The 15618-nt window shown below is 38.2% G+C and overlaps 1 protein-coding gene across 1 annotated transcript; it reads right to left on the reverse strand.

Moving 5' to 3' along the window:
• Nucleotides 1-2974: 2974 nt before the first annotated feature.
• Nucleotides 2975-14994, reverse strand: ccdc3b (coiled-coil domain containing 3b). Its single transcript, XM_024263786.2, has 3 exons — nucleotides 14601-14994; nucleotides 11128-11302; nucleotides 2975-5043 (listed from the first exon to the last, which is right to left on the reverse strand). The coding sequence occupies exons 1-3, from the start codon at nucleotides 14957-14959 to the stop codon at nucleotides 4750-4752; spliced, it is 828 nt and encodes a 275-aa protein (XP_024119554.1). The 5' UTR covers nucleotides 14960-14994; the 3' UTR covers nucleotides 2975-4749.
• Between the last annotated feature and the right edge of the window lie 624 nt (nucleotides 14995-15618).

Consider the following 15618-nt stretch of genomic DNA (forward strand, 5'->3'; position numbering starts at 1 on the left):
CCCTGACACACTCGTTAGCGCAGATGTAGATTGTTTTTCTTGGAATAGCTGCTGTACAGACACAAGTAATTATACAGCAACAACACAGCCAGCATATCAGGAGCCTCTGGTGGATTTTTCCCTCCTGACGCAATGACAGATACAGCGAGGGGGGCTGAGTGTGACCTTTACAATGTGGTGGGGCAAGAAGGCGTAAACATGCATAAAATAAAGGCCCAGACATAGAGACTTACAGCATCTGACAACATAACACACAACAAGATAAACAAAGGGGGTCCTCAGACAGCCCGTCCTCCTGGAAGGGACCACCTCCGCGCAGAAACACCGTTTGACATCTGTTTTGCAGATTTTCTGCGCATGGCGGTTTATGTTGAGAAAGCAGTGTGTGTATATCATTTTTGGTCCGGCTCCATGACATCCTTGACAGTTGGCTGCAGGCGAAGCTGCCTGATGTGAAGGTTGCACTGGGAGAAGAAAAGAGCCAACAAAAAGAAGGAGAGGTGCTGAACTGCTTTTGCTTCCATTCGTTCCTCGCCGAAGCCGCAGAGCTTGTAAATGTCGCGTCCTCCTTTATTGGAAAGGAACCCTGGGAAAGAGTTCTTCCTGTTGAAATGGTTTAAAGTGTTTCATTCCTCTTTTTCCTGCCTGTCACTCTTTCTTTTTGGTGAAACAGAACCACATGGAACAAATTTCGTCCAGCACCCTCTAAAGGACTTCATCTGCCAAAACCGATTTACATCTGAGAGAGTTTTGTTTTCTTTGTGAAAGAACTCAACAACCGACCTGAGCTGCAGCTCAGGAGGTCACCGGTGGGCCAGAAGTATTTTTAGGATTGATGTCGCTCCTGACATGTAGCCGGGTTCTTTTAAAACCTCTGATTTATCAGCAGTGGATCGCACTCGGCGCAGCGTACGAGCCAGGAAATATGTATCACGTCTGAAAAAAAACATTACAACTGAGGTGTAAAAGCTTCATCAAACGTTTGCATCACAGCTCTTTCAGTGGTCATTAAATTCTACCAATAGACTGGAACCGATTCTGAATGCATTCGTATGAAAACATCAGCGCTGCAGATGTTGGAGCTTGAACTCTCCTTGATGGCAGGAGTCTCAGGAAACACAGACAGCTGATTTAAAGCTTTATTACAGACGGGTCTGAACGCTGAAAGACAAAAGAAATCATAAAGTGATCGATCTTAAACAATCCAAATGATATAGATCACAGCTGCTTCACTTTACAGTAGTGTAGATGTTACTCTTTGATTTATGAGGCAATAACGTCATGATCTGATCTCCAACAGGAAGCAGTTTCTCAAATTTATTTAAAATATATTATGATGGCATGAAACTATTAGTAACTAGGAAAGTTGCATTACCTGCGATGATGCTAGTGTGAATGTGTTTTACTACAAGTAGTCGCTGAAGATGCTGAAGCTTTTTGCTTAAAGTGGTGACAGAGTTTATTTTAAGTGCTGAAGGGATTTGCTAAAAATGCAAAAGCGTTTTGTAAAATGTTAAATTTGCTAAAAGACTAAACATTTCGTTAAAGAACAATGAGCACCTAAATTTCTGAAAAATGTTAAGTTAAATTGCTTAAAATATAAGCTGAACTCCAAATTAGCCCAAAATACCTTAGTAGATGCCAAATTAGCCAAGAAAAAAAAACTGTCTTGTTGCTTAAATACTAGCTAAACTCCAAAAAAGCCTAAAATTCCTCTTTAAGCTAAATTAGACAAAAATTTTAGCCTGTTACAAAAATAGAAGCTAAACTCTAAATTAGCCTAAAAAACCTTAGCAGATGATGTATTAGACAAAAAAAAAAAAAAATAAAAATAAATAAAACTAGCGTTTGCTGAAATACTAGCTAAACTCCAAATTAGCATAAAATTCCTTAGTAAACTAAATTAGGCACAAACGTTAGCCTGTTGCTAAAATTGAAGCTAAACTCTTAATTAGCCTAAAAAACCCCAGTAGATAACATATTAGCCAAAAATGTTAGAATGTTGCTCAAATTAAAGCAAAACTTAAAATCAGCACCAAAAAAAATCAGTAGATACCAAATTAGCCAAAAAATCTAGCTCGTTGCTTAAGTACTAGCTAAACCCTAAAATAGCCTAAAATTCCACAGTAAACTAAATTAGTCAAAAATGATAACATGTTTCTAAAATAGAAGCTAAGTTCTGAATTAGCCTAAAAACCCAGCAAATAACAAATTAGCCAAAAACATTAGCATGTTGCTAAAATATTAGGTTTGTGGCGTTACCTCTACGCTTTGGACTTCACACCCATCAGGCTATGCGGTTGTTGAGGGTGTGGCCTGATTGCTACGTATATTTATACGATGACTTACCCGCCTTTGTCCGGTTGGCACATGAATGAATAAAGCTTCATGTTCTGAAGATGAAGTCTCCTTTTCTTCATTGCCACAGGTTAACTCCATTTTTGTTTAACCCTTGTGCTATCTTATGGGGTCCAGATGACCCAAGCTTTACATTGACGTGTTATTCATCCCATGACAAATGTAGATGAAGGTGGACAGGGTTTCATGTCTGAAATGGACACCTGTAAAAAGAAAAAATCTTTGGGAAAAAATGAAAAAAGGTTCAGTCCACTATTGGGTCCAGATGACCCCACTCCCAACATCAACATACCAAGGATAGCACAAGGGTTAAAGGTACTATAAAAGATTAAAACATAGTCCATGAATATATTTAAAGGTTTGTTGCTGATCTACTTAAAATTTTGAAATGTAAAGACTTTCTCATTCATTTTCTATGGTTCATATTTTGCTTATTATTTCAAAAACTCTGTTTATGAATACCAAAAATACAAGCAGTAATGCCCTAAACAAGCTGAATGTTTTGATAGAAAGATTTCTGAAATCGCTGAAAACATATGAGAAGGAGACTCACTACAGTGTGAATGCTTACTAAGCATTCACACAATTAAGCATTCACACAATGATTACAGACATCTTCGTGTAAAAATGACTTTATTCAAGACGATGTGCAGCAGTTATTACAGAGCTGATGATGCGACGGGCAGTGATAGATGACAACAAATGAATAAACAAAAGATACTGATGATACATGTAATCTACAGCTCTGATACCAGTTTTCTAGCATAACTTTACAAGATGCTCAGCACCTTGAGTTCATGAATAATCAAACATCCAAAAAGGCATACATCATAAAAATTATATTTTAATACATTTTTTAACCGAAGAAAATGAAACATGTAGTCACATGATTATAGAAAGCTTTAAGTAAAACTTTGTCACTTTTTAAATGTAAAAATATATTTAAAAGGACAAATTAAAAACTCTGTGTAAACTGAACTTATAAACAAGTTGTGCATGAAAAGGATCTGGAAGAAATCCTTCTGGTTTACAGAGCCATTTTTCTGTCTAAACCAGGCTGTGCTGTGTGCCTGCCAGTCGTTGAATATGGCCAGGAAATAGTGTCCCCCCAATTTGTTTGTGTGTAGTTCTTGATTAACTCATACAATGCACAAGTACAAAAATTATGAAATAAAAAAAATGCAATTTACATGTGCACAACTTAAACAATCTTTAAAAATTACACACAAAAGGCTTGTTACTCACACACAAAAGTGTGCGTAACAAGCCTTTTGTGCATACTTTTTAAATACTACTGTGTGTAGTTAGTTTCCAGCTGTTGTAATTTTCATCTGTGCATGTGTAAATTATATTTAGCATTTTTTTGAATTTTGTCGTTTTTGTACTTGTGCTCAAAATGTGTTGTATGAGTTACAAATCAAGAATTTTGCACGCACAAATCCAAAGTTGTTCTTGATAGGGGTGAGCCACTAGGGATTTTGGGCACCATGAAAATATTTTTTTTTGGCCCCTAACACAGCGGCAAATTAGCAATAGGGGCCACAGTCTGGGCCCCTAGAATCAGCCACCTTTAACCACCCCTTTTCAGGCCCCAGGGGGGGAAGAACAACAACATCAGGGGTATGTAAAGTGCCGAACAGAGAACGACCCCACAGTCAGCATGTAGGGCTGTGACCGTTATGTTGTTCTGTTTATTTCTGTGCTTTATTTCTGTGTCAGAGTGGGACCTCTGGGTTTTTTGTGGATCTCTGTGTGTCCATTTCTGTTGATCCTTCTATGGTGTGGTGCTGGACAGGTGATTGGACCAGAGATGATGGAGGCAGCTTTTGAATCATGTGGATCTTCAGTATCACGTATCACTTTTAACATTTCATTTTTTTTCTGTAAATTACTTTCTTTTTCACAAACAAAAAAGTATGTACTAGGGGACATCACTGATTGGATGATGACGTCAGTCCATCATTTCAACTGAAAGTTATTTGACATGAAGCGAAGCTGGATATCATCATCCAGTCAGAGATGTCCCATAGCACCTACTTCCTCTCCACTTTTTTTTTTTTACTTTAAATCTTAAAAAAATGATATTTTAGGCTTTCCATCGACACCTCAAAAATGCTTTAAACTTTTCAAGTTAAAATTGTTGTTGTTTAGTACAGTTGTTTTGCTAAAGACATTTTATGTAATTTGCATTAATTTAAAAATTATTTCAAAATAAAAGTTGATTGGAGAATCTGTCAAAACTTTGGATTTTAGAGTCAAGCGGGTAAAACGTTTTTGATAATGGTGTCCAGCACTCAAAGAGAAAAACATTTTTAAATATAGAAAACTTTGAAATTGTACTGTTTCGTTCCTTTTTGTTGAATTTAGATCATTTTTTTCAGCCACAAAACTTTAGGTTTTCATCTTGTTGGAGAGGGCCCTCTTCAGAGGAGTTTTCTTTTGTTCCTGGGTGGTGTCCTGATCGGGGTGGCTGTGCGGGCCCTGTGGCTCGTAGTGCTGCTTGAGGCTCACAGTCTGTTGCTCCTTGGTTGTGTCTCGCTGGGCCTGGCGCAGCAGACGCTTCAGAGTCTTCACCTTCTCCCTCAGATGCCCGTTGGCCTTCTCCAAGGATCGCACTTTCTGGGACAGAGTCCTGACCCTCTCTTCCTCCTCAAACAGAGCCTTCTGCACCGTGGAGCACAGCAGCTACAGAAACAGAAAACAATCGGTTACTAATTTGAGATTTTACAATAAATCTGATTACAACAGTAGAGCAGGATCAAGAATATTTGAACAAATGATGCTTAAACACAAAATCTTTAACATACTGTAACTTTTTAACCATTAACATGATAATTCCAGCAGATTTTAAAGGAGAAAAGAGGCTCACGTCGATGGACATTTTTATGTAGCAGCAGTGAAGATTTATGCTAGCGAGACACAGAGCTATCATAATCAGACAGGGGAGGATCAGGGGCGGGGCTACTCCACTCAGTTCCAAAAGCCACGCCCCCTCAGAGGAAATTTTGGAAACGGAGGCTTCAGATCAACATGAAAAATTGCTTTTTAAGACATTTAGGTTGAAGGATTTTGGTTAAAAATTTCATAATCATAATTGAAACACTACTGGGAACGTTTTATTTAATTAAAATTTGTCATAAGGGGACTTTAAAGTAAAGTGTCTGAAACTTTCTGCAATTCTAATATAAAATGAATTATTTTCTGCTTCGTGTTTACTGTTTTTAAGTTTCAAAACTCAAAATTTTCATTTTAAAAAAACTTTTTTTTCAGTCTCAAATGTTTTCCTAAACATAGAACCTGATCTGTGCTGAAGCATGAAGCCCGTCTGCTGTGGCCTTTAGTAAAATGTTGTTCAAGGTTTTCTTTAAATCAGAAACAAATAGAGGTTTAAAACAATATTTGTTTGACTTTGTTTAAGGCTCTTCATGAACAAAAGCTGCTAAACCAACATAATGAGATTTGGGGGATAAAATAATAACCCTTTTGCATGGAAGGCTTTAACCTGAGATGCTCCAAATAAAACACTGATGTGAGATTTAATGGGTTTGCGGTGGAGGGTCTGACCAGACCCATGTCAACAGCTGGGAAGTCATCCAGGATTTTTCACTGACGTTATTCCCTTTTATTTTCAATAGAAAAATAGAAAAACAAGAGTTAAATGTTTCAGATTTAACAGGGATGTGGGAGGATTTCCACAAAAGTCCTCAACAATCAACCAATGTTGTTGCATTAGAGACTAACATGAGGGAAAATGGATGAAGAGACGCCTCATTGTAAGTTAAAACCAAACATTTGAGAGTCAGTGACAGATAAGCAAACGGCCCGAGCTGTTCCTGGGTGAAATGAAATAAGCTCCAGATGTGTCGGACTGTTTGCCTTTGTGCTTCAGCTTGGATTTCCTCCGCAGCCTCTAACGCTTCCACATGGACCAGCGGGGAAACTCATGTAAATTCTCTGCCATCAGATAACAACCGCTGAGGGGTTTTGAGGAAATGTTAAAAATGTGCGTTGCCAGCCCACATCACTGGTACCACATTACTTATTGTAACATTAGCTGTGGAGTTCGGCCATGTGCGCGCAGTTAAAAGCCTGCAGGATCTCTGTGGAAGTATGCGACTTTAAGGAGAAAGATTGAAGTTTAAGAGCCGAACAAAGAGAAGAGTTTTGTCGAGCTTAAAAATTCAATAAGCAACATAATACTTTTATATAGAACACACAAAGGAGCGCCAATCGAGATGGTTGCAAAACCATGCAACAAAATATTTGTCAGCATATCTCAGCTGCATTTCTGAAATGTCTGAGGAGCAAACTGCATAACATATGTTCAAACTGGGGCTGCTGAAGACTGTGGGAGCATGTTAAAACATGAAGAAATAAAAAAATAATAAACTTAGAGAGACTTAAAGGCTCTGTAAATTAAAAAAAAACACTAAATCTTGTGAAAATGTGCAAATTCTTTACTTTCTGCATGCAAAGTAATTGTGACCTTTTGCTTTGATGCATTAAAAAATTTTGCACAGGAAGAATTAAGCATGTGGAAATAAACCAACAATTAGGAACATTTTAAGTGCAGAATTTTTGTGTGAATGCTTTGCAAGCATTCACATTCCTGTTTCTTTTTATTATGATTATTCCTTATTTATTCTTCCGTACCTTCTTTGATTTGTAAAACTCAATTACAATTTCTGCAATCTTGGTATCAAGACGTTCAGCTCGTTCAGGACATTCCTATTTGCATTTTTGGTATTTGTACATTTGACATTTTTTTAAGATTTTATGCAATTTTTCCACCCCATTGAAAATGAATGAGATTTTTTTTTTAAATTTCAGCACATTCTGCAAATTCGGAGATCAAAACATTCAGCATGCTCGATACGTTCATGTATTTTTGATATCTTAAGCAATTTTTTGAAATTTTTTTCAGGTAATTCTTCAAACATTTGTGCACTTTCTGCAAATTATACAAGTCTTGTATGAAAATGTTCAACATGTTCAAGACATTCATGCTTGTGCTTTTGGTACAAGCAGGACATACTCACTACTTTTTTGTTTCTGATAAATTTTATGCATTTTTGAAATTTTTCACAATTTTTCAAGAAATTTTTCAAATTCTTGTTTTCTTTCTTCAAAATATGCAAGTTTGGCATCAAAACATTCAGCACGTTTAGGATATTATGCGGCAGGTGAATTGCTTCAGCATCTTAAGCGACCACATGCCAGCTAGCAAGGCCAAGTGGGCCTCATATGGTGTAAAAGTGAGCAGAAAATGTGGATCCGATTAGGTTTGTCCACAGTTTCTGTGGTGGATCCACCTGTGTTTGCCCGCATTGACTTAAGGGGGAACTCAGTGGGTTGGCTCGGTACGATAGCCAGCCACCTGGTGGACAGCGTAGTGTGTAGCGGGCTATCGAGCTCCGCTGTATTGAGCTCCATTTTATCGAGCTAGCGAGCTCTGCTGTATCAAGCTAGCAAGCTCAGTTTAAGCGTGCTACCGAGCTCCATTTTAGCATGCTAGAGAGCTCCTCTGTATTGAGCTAGCAAGCTCCGTTTGAACTAGCTAGTGAGCTCCATTTTAGCATTCTAAAGAGCTCCTCTGTGGTGAGGTAGCGAGCTCTTCTGTAGCGAGCTAGCGAGCTCAGTTTTAGCATGCTAGAGGGCTCCTCTGTATTGACCCATCGAGCTCCATTTGGGCGAGCTCAATTTGAGCATTCTAGAGAGCTCCTCTGTGGCAAGGAAGCGAGCTCCGCTGTAGCATGCTAGCGAGCTATGCTGTAGTACGCAACCGAGCTCTTCTGTAGCGAGCTAGCAAGCTCCGTTTTAGCATGCAAGAGAGCTCCTCTGTATTGAGCCATCGAGCTTTGTTTCAGCGAGCTAGCGAGCTCCACTGTACCATGCTAGCGAGCTCCGCTGTAGCATGCAAGCGAGCTCTTCTGTAGTGAGCTACCAAGCTCCGTGTAGCATGCTAGCAAGCTCCTCTGTAGTGAGCTGGCGAGCTCCAGCGAGCTCTGTTCTAGCATGCTAGAGAGCTCCTCTGTGGCGAGGTAGCGAGCTCCGTTGTAGCGAGCTAACCCACTGAGCTCCTACTTAACCCAATGTGGGCAAACACAGTTGGGGCCCACATTTTCTGCCCACTTGAAACCATATGGGGCCCACGACGCTTTTGCTGGCTGGAATTCAGCAAAAAGCATTCACACTAGCATTATTGCAGGTAATGCCACTTTTCTAGGTTAATTTGGTTTCTCCAGATGAACATCACATAATTTCAGATTACATTTATGTTGGAGATTATCAGGACGTAGACACATATGTTCAGAGTAGACATGATTTTTTTTCTTTTGGTAAAAGTGTCAATAATGGCTGTGTGCACTTTATTCATTTGACACCATCGATGGAAAAAACTGTTAACCATTCAGGCAAAACATTTGGCTCCCAAATGAACTTTGACTCCTTCAAATTAGCTTTTAAAAGCCTTGAGGACAACAAGCAGAGGTGTTGGAATGACCCTTACAAAGCCATGACCTCCACACTGCAAAAGAAAACCCTCCCTCCTCCCGCTGCATCCCGTTCCCAACCCCCCTCAAACAGTAAATGCTTCATTTCCCAGAGTTCTGTTCGGCGACAGAAACCCTGACTGTCAGGTAAAAGTCCTTATCTGTGGAATCCGATCACCCAGGTTTTAACAAGCCCCAGTGAGGCTCCACCACCAGCAGCGGGACTCGTGATGCATATTTATGGAAGCACCTGCAGCAGTGAGGCATTCTTCAAGTGCCATCTCTCATCTTATACAAAAACAAAACTTTAAAACTCCATGAGGACGAGAACATTAGTGCAGAACCTGACTTTGGTTGAACACCTACTAGCATGAAGTCATCCAGTAGGAAAAATAGCATCTAAAGATCTTTTAGTGAGAAAACTGCATCCTTATAAACGGAGCTAAAGGCGTGGCTTTGTACGCCAGTGACTCTCACAAGCAAATGTTACGGCCTATTAAATCTGGAGCCTCTCGTGTTCCACTTAATCACGTATTTAAGAAGAACAGAGATGTAACAATGCAAACAGTCATTAGTGGAGCTAGAATATTTTATGGGAGGGTGGGAGAGGGGCAGAAGACTTGGGAAGGGTAGAGAATGAGAACAGCAGTAGAAGGCCAAATCAAAGGATCAAAAATGCATGTTTTTGATCTTTTAGCCCTTTTAGCTGAGATGCTATTTCTAATGCTTAAAGTCCCACTCCAGCTATGTATTTTTTTAATGTTTTTTTTTTTTTTATCATAATAATGCAGTTTTTAGCCAAAATCAAAAAGCCTGTGTTGTTAGCTGTGCTAATTTCCCATCAGACATTTGGTTGGACTCTCTCTCGTTAGCTTACAGTACAGGTGTCAAACTCAATCGATCAAGGGGCCAAAATCCAAAACACACCTTAGATCGCAGGATGAACAGAATAACCATTTATTTAACACTCTAAAACTACATTTTCAAAACTTTAAAACTGTAACTTTTTAACATAATTATGAATAATAAAAAGGCAGGAATATTATTCCAGAATAAATCAACTTAAACATTAAATAACTTTTAATATTTTACTCTCCAAAAAAAGGTATATTTTGTCAAAATTAAAGAAATTAGAAATAAACTAAACGTTAAAAGATAATAATAATAATTGAAGTGTTGATTAAATATGTTATCAGCACAGGATAACATCGGACCGTTACTAACAATTATTTAAAATAATCTGGGGGGCCGGATCTCACAAGAAAAACGGCGAGCAATATCGGCTATCCGGTTGTTGAGCCATATGGCAGCTCAGGCGAGGAAAATGAAAACCTTAATGGATCTGTTTGTCTGCATCAGAATGGAAGTGAAGAAGGGAAACATGGGAGCAGCTTTTTCAATCCGCTGGTCTTCATCTGATCTGATCTGATCCAACACGACTTGAATAAAGAAATACTCAGAAACGCTGTTTTAATCTGAAATTATTTTTTTATATTATATATGTTAAAAAACATGATTTTGATTGGAGTGGGTCTTTAAAAAAGTTTCTTTTTCTTTGTCAATGATGATACTCATACTGGGATTCTGTTGTGTCAGAATCATGACTGCATCCTCTGAGTCGCTCATCGCTGCAATAATTTACCCCAAAACATTCATTCATAAATGCTCATTCTTTCTGTTTTCTTTTAACTAATTCAATTTTTTTTAAATACAGTTTTATTTAAAAGGGTTCAAAAGCATCTTAACACCTCAAAAATTGTACAACCCATTGTCATATTTTAGGAGGTTTTCAAATCTAATAATTTATCACTTAAAGTAGAAAGGTTTAGTGACATCACAGTTAAAGAGGTGGAGCTTGTGTTTGAGCCCGCCCCTCCAAAAGCAGCTGCTGTAACCTAACACGGCCTTCAAAAATACACAAAAACTGATCGAGTTTTAGCTATTATATTTTTTTCAGGGTTCCTACAAGTTATTTGGAGGGTAATTTCAGACTTTTATTACCTTTTTAAGGCCATGCATATCAAATTATGACCTATATTTCAGCTTATTTCCTATTTTATTAATTTATTTCCAACTGTAGCATCTTATCTTGTTGCTAGTGGTCTGTGCAGTGATACTTTACTGCACCTGTTTTTTTGTAGAGCTCTGGTTTAATTTTTTTTAAATAATTTCAGATAAAATGATGTTGAAAGAACACATCGCAAACAGGTGCAACATCACCCGTGAAAGTGGATGCGACCAAGTTTTGGTTCACAATGCCACGTGTTGCACCTCTTACCCGGCTGTCCTCTTGCGCCTCCCACTCCGGGGTAAAACTGTGGACTTGGGTTCCCGGGGTACAGTTAGAGAACTGGAAGAGGCTGGCAAACATGCGGTGGTTCTCTGGGGTATCAGGGAAAATGGCGTCCTGGAAGTTCACTCCATGAGGAATCATGTTGTAGTTTTCATCCATCCTGTGAGACAGAAAGTGGGCAGAATTTGTTGATACAGTGATAAACACGGAGACTCTCTGTCCAAATCAGGACTCTGAAGGACCAAATAAAAACCAACTCTACACATAAACACTCAAAGAAAAAGATATTTGACATCTTACATCAAACGGAACAAAATTTACCTAATTTTGTTTAAATCATCCCATTCTCTCGTGGTCATCTTGTTTTAAATACTGTAGTGAAAACATGTTTTATTTCTAGATGTTCTTTTTAAAATTGTAAATTTGGATTCATTTGTTTATCTTGTTTCCTCTGACTGACATCAGAAGTCTGCCTGTCGTGTGCAGAAACGTCATGTATGTAACATGGAGGTCATTCTCAAAGTTTATTTTTGGTTTCTGGAACAAATTCAAGGGGAAATAGAAAAGTTGTATTACCTGCGATAATGCTAGTGTGAATGCTTTTTGCTGAAAGTAGTTGCTGCAGAAGCGTTTTGCTGAAAATGGAGACGCAATTAACTTTAATTGCAAAATGTAAAATTTGCTAAAAGACTAGAAATTTTGATAAAGAACTATGACAGAGTGCTTAAATTGACCAAAATTTCTGAAAATGTTGTAGTAAAATTGCTTAAAAAATCTCTAATACATGCCAATGTTACAAAATTTGTGTTGCTTAAACATGAGCTAAATTCCAAATTAGCCTAAAAACCCCAGCAGATAAAAAAATTATCCAAAGATGTTAGCATGTTGCTAAAATATTAGCTAAACTTTATTATTTTTAATTATTATAAAAATGTAAACGTAGTCCATGAATATATTTAAAGGCTTGTAGCTAATTTTGAATTTTGCAAATTTTGAAATGTGAAGACTTTCTCATTCATTTCCTGCGGGGCATATTTTGCTCAATATTTCAAAAACTATAAAGTTTATGAATACCAAAATTACAAGCAGTAATGTCCTGAACTAGCTCAACGTTTTAATACCAAGATTGCTGAAATTGTTGAAAGTGTGCAGAAAAACGTACAAAAAAGAGCAGGAGAATCACTATGGATGCTTACTAAGCATTTACAGAACTAAAAATAGTATCATTAACGGTATCAGTTCTTCCAGCAGGAACACAAGATGGTTGGAACCTTTTTGGCTGAAATCCAGGTTGTAGTCATTTGTTTGGACTTTATTTTATTCCACAGTTTAAAAGCATGAATGTAAGGCTGACAAATTATACTAAATTGGTTGTAGATTATAATATACTTTTTTTTATTACACCCTATCTTAGAGTATATCATACTGTCTTTAATGTCCCCGAAAAAGAGTTGGTTAAATCTCCAATGGCTTGAAATAATAATAACCCATTTGTCTCAAACAGATCAACCTCATGATCCTTGGACACATGTGGCTCCATCCATGATTGAATGGAGGAACTATTCTGGTCACGGGAGATGTTCTGGAGGCATTTTGGATCAGAAACCAAACTTTCTGTTGTGACCGTGATGAGAAATGTTCTGTTTTTAACAGTTAATGGAGCTTTGGGGAGTCGGTGTTGCTGAGCAGCCACAAAAACACAGTTTGGAAAAGCTGACACATCTGTTTTATCTTTAGGAATCCCTCGAGATGCCTGCAAAAACCTGCAACATGTGGTTATTTAAATTAGAGGACGCTCTTTTGGGTCAAATTTGACATGAGAAAGGGCAGATCCAGCTTAAAGAACCACTCCGATCTGCTTTTGAGGTCTTTTAAAGCCATCCGAGAGTCTTTTAATTATGATTATTCCATTTATAGTCAAATTCAAGAGACTTTTTGTTGTGTTTTGAACATAGTTTCTGCAGAGCGGAGTAGAAATTTGCCTCTGAGTTGTGGGCGGAACTGTTGGTGTAGAGCAGGGATCTGCAACCTGCGGCTCTTTTATCTCTCCATGGTGGCTCTCTGGCTGAAGAAAAATAAAATAGTAATTTTTCAAAAATTTGGGGATTAGCTATTATTTTAGCAGCAGGCTAACATTTTTGGCTGATTTGTTATTTACTGGGGTTTTAGGCTGATTTAGAGTTTACCTTACTATTTTAGCAACAGACAAACATTTTTTACTAGTTTAGTTTAATGAGGAATTTTATGCTAATTTGGGGTTTAGCTAATAATTTAGCAACATGCTAATGTTTTCGGCTAATTTGTTATACACTGAAGTTTTTTTGGAATATTTTGGAGTTTAGCTTCTATTTTAGAGACAGACTAACTTTTTTGACTAGTTTACTGAGGAATTTTAGGCTATTTAGGAGTTAGTAATTGAGCAGCGAGCTAGCTTTTTTTTTGGCTAATTTGGTTTCTAATTAAATTTTCTATGCTAATTTGGAGTTAGCTAATATTTTAGCAATATGCAAACATTTTTGGCTAATTGTTATCTACTGGAGCTTTTAGGCTAATTAAGAGTTTAACTTTTATTTTAGCAACATGCTAACATTTTTGGCTGATTTAATTATCTGAGGAATTTTATGCTAATTTGGAGTTCAGGTAGTAATTAGGCGACGAGCTAGCTTTTTGGCTAATTTGGCGTCTGCTGAAGGTAAAAGGTAAAACGTAAAAAAAAAACATTTGAGAAATGCTAGTTTCTTTTTATATTTTTGCTTTTGTTCGTGCCAAAAAAATAGGCATAATTCATATTTATTTTACAAAAAAAGAAGGTCACGATTGTAAATCCAAATTTCTTAAAGGCTGAAGTAAGACTACACGGCTCCTTCTAGGTTTTGATCAGTAGAAAATAAGCCCAAATGGTGTTTTTTTTCTGTTAAAGGTTCCCGACCCCTGGTGTAGAGCAAGCCAACCCCCTCTTCCCATCACTATTTCTGAAAGCTCTTTGCAGCCCCTCTCAAAAATGCCGAACAATATTGGAGCTATCCCAGCTCGGACGAGGAAAACAAAGACGTTCATGGATCTATTTGTCTGCAGGCGGATGCATCAGAATGGAGCAGGGAGCTTGTGACCATATTTCTACGTCACAGTTAAACTCTTTTTCCAAGGGCATTCGTTAGTCATTTATTGAAAAAAGAAATACTCAGAAAGGCAGTTTTAATCTTAATTTTCTCTATGCTAAAACACAATTTTCATCAGATTGGGACATTAAAGAAAGGATGTAAGAAAGTCAGTTTTGCTTAAAAAGATGCAAAAACTTAGATTTGTTCAACAAAAAAATAAAGATGAATCATTATTTAGTTAACTAAGTATTTTTTAAAAGCATAAAGGTGGTTCCCCTCATAAATATAGTTCTACAGGTGTGCAGCCACACCTGGACAGTGATTCTTTTATGACCTCACTGTAGGATTCTCAGTCACCTGAGAAAGAAGTAGTAGTTGTTGTTGCTGGTGACGCTGTAGGAGACGCACGGCAGGTATCCCAGCCCGCTGACGTTGAACCTGGAGCCGGCGGGGACCTCCAGCATGCTGCCCCACGCCTGGTCGCACTGGAGCTCGATCTCGGCGGAGAAGAGCAGGTCGGTGTCGTGCTGCCACGGCAGGTAGTTGTAAACACTGTACGCCTCCTTGTGCAGAGCCAGCACTTTGGCAAAAACGATGATCTCCGCCAGCTCCGCGCGGCACGCTTCCGTCTGGGGTCTCCAGTCGTGGGGGAGCTGACACCCCCAGCTGTCCCCGGGGGAGACGGAGCTGAGCAGAAACGCCAAAACGATCCACATGATGATGGGACGCAGCGGAGGATCCGCTCCTGCGTCAAAGCGCACGCGGGGAGGTGGTGCTGATGGATGCAAACAAAACAAGTCAGAATTTCAAAAACAGTCAGCAAACCCGCCACACCTACACTGCTTTTTACAGCATTTGTTCTCCAGCAGGATCTTTTTTTGTTGGATGGTTCCACAGAACAAAGCAGCCACGGCCAGCGCGTGCACGCACTCCTTCAGCCACGAGTGGATCACGCAGAATCCCCAGAAAAAAAAAAAAAAAATCTAAGTCAAATATTATTAAATTAAAACAGTTTCCTTTACACTGAAAATGTAAGTTAGTCTGGTTTCTGCGTTTTTTAAATAAACAAAAACGAACAAAAAGTTACATTAATCTGTTCTTTAACTTTTACACAGGCATCACTGGCGCCATCTGGTGGTCAACTTTAGTTTAACCACACCAGTAAATGGTTTTCACAAAGGGTTGATAGATATACGCAACTCTGGACATGACGTAAAAATATGACAAATTGTTCCCCCAAATTAATCATTTGTGGCCACAATTTTCATATATTAGCTATAAATTTGCATTTTATTAGCATTTGATGGCTCAAATGAGCATTTTTGTGGTCACAAATTAATATTAAGAGATGGTAGAATACTGATTTGTGCACACA

The sequence above is a fragment of the Oryzias melastigma genome, linkage group LG5, assembly GCF_002922805.2.
Source record: "Oryzias melastigma strain HK-1 linkage group LG5, ASM292280v2, whole genome shotgun sequence".
NCBI classification, from domain to species: domain Eukaryota; kingdom Metazoa; phylum Chordata; class Actinopteri; order Beloniformes; family Adrianichthyidae; genus Oryzias; species Oryzias melastigma.

Coding starts and splice junctions, on each gene's coding strand:
- ccdc3b (XM_024263786.2), bottom strand. CDS start 14,959: ATGTGGATCGTTTTGGCGTTTCTGCTCAGCTCCGTCTCCCCCGGGGAC. Junction 11,303..14,600: donor AACTACTACTTCTTTCTCAG/GTGACTGAGAAT, acceptor TCTGTCTCACAG/GATGGATGAAAACTACAACA. Junction 5,044..11,127: donor AGGCGCAAGAGGACAGCCGG/GTAAGAGGTGCA, acceptor CTGTTTCTGTAG/CTGCTGTGCTCCACGGTGCA.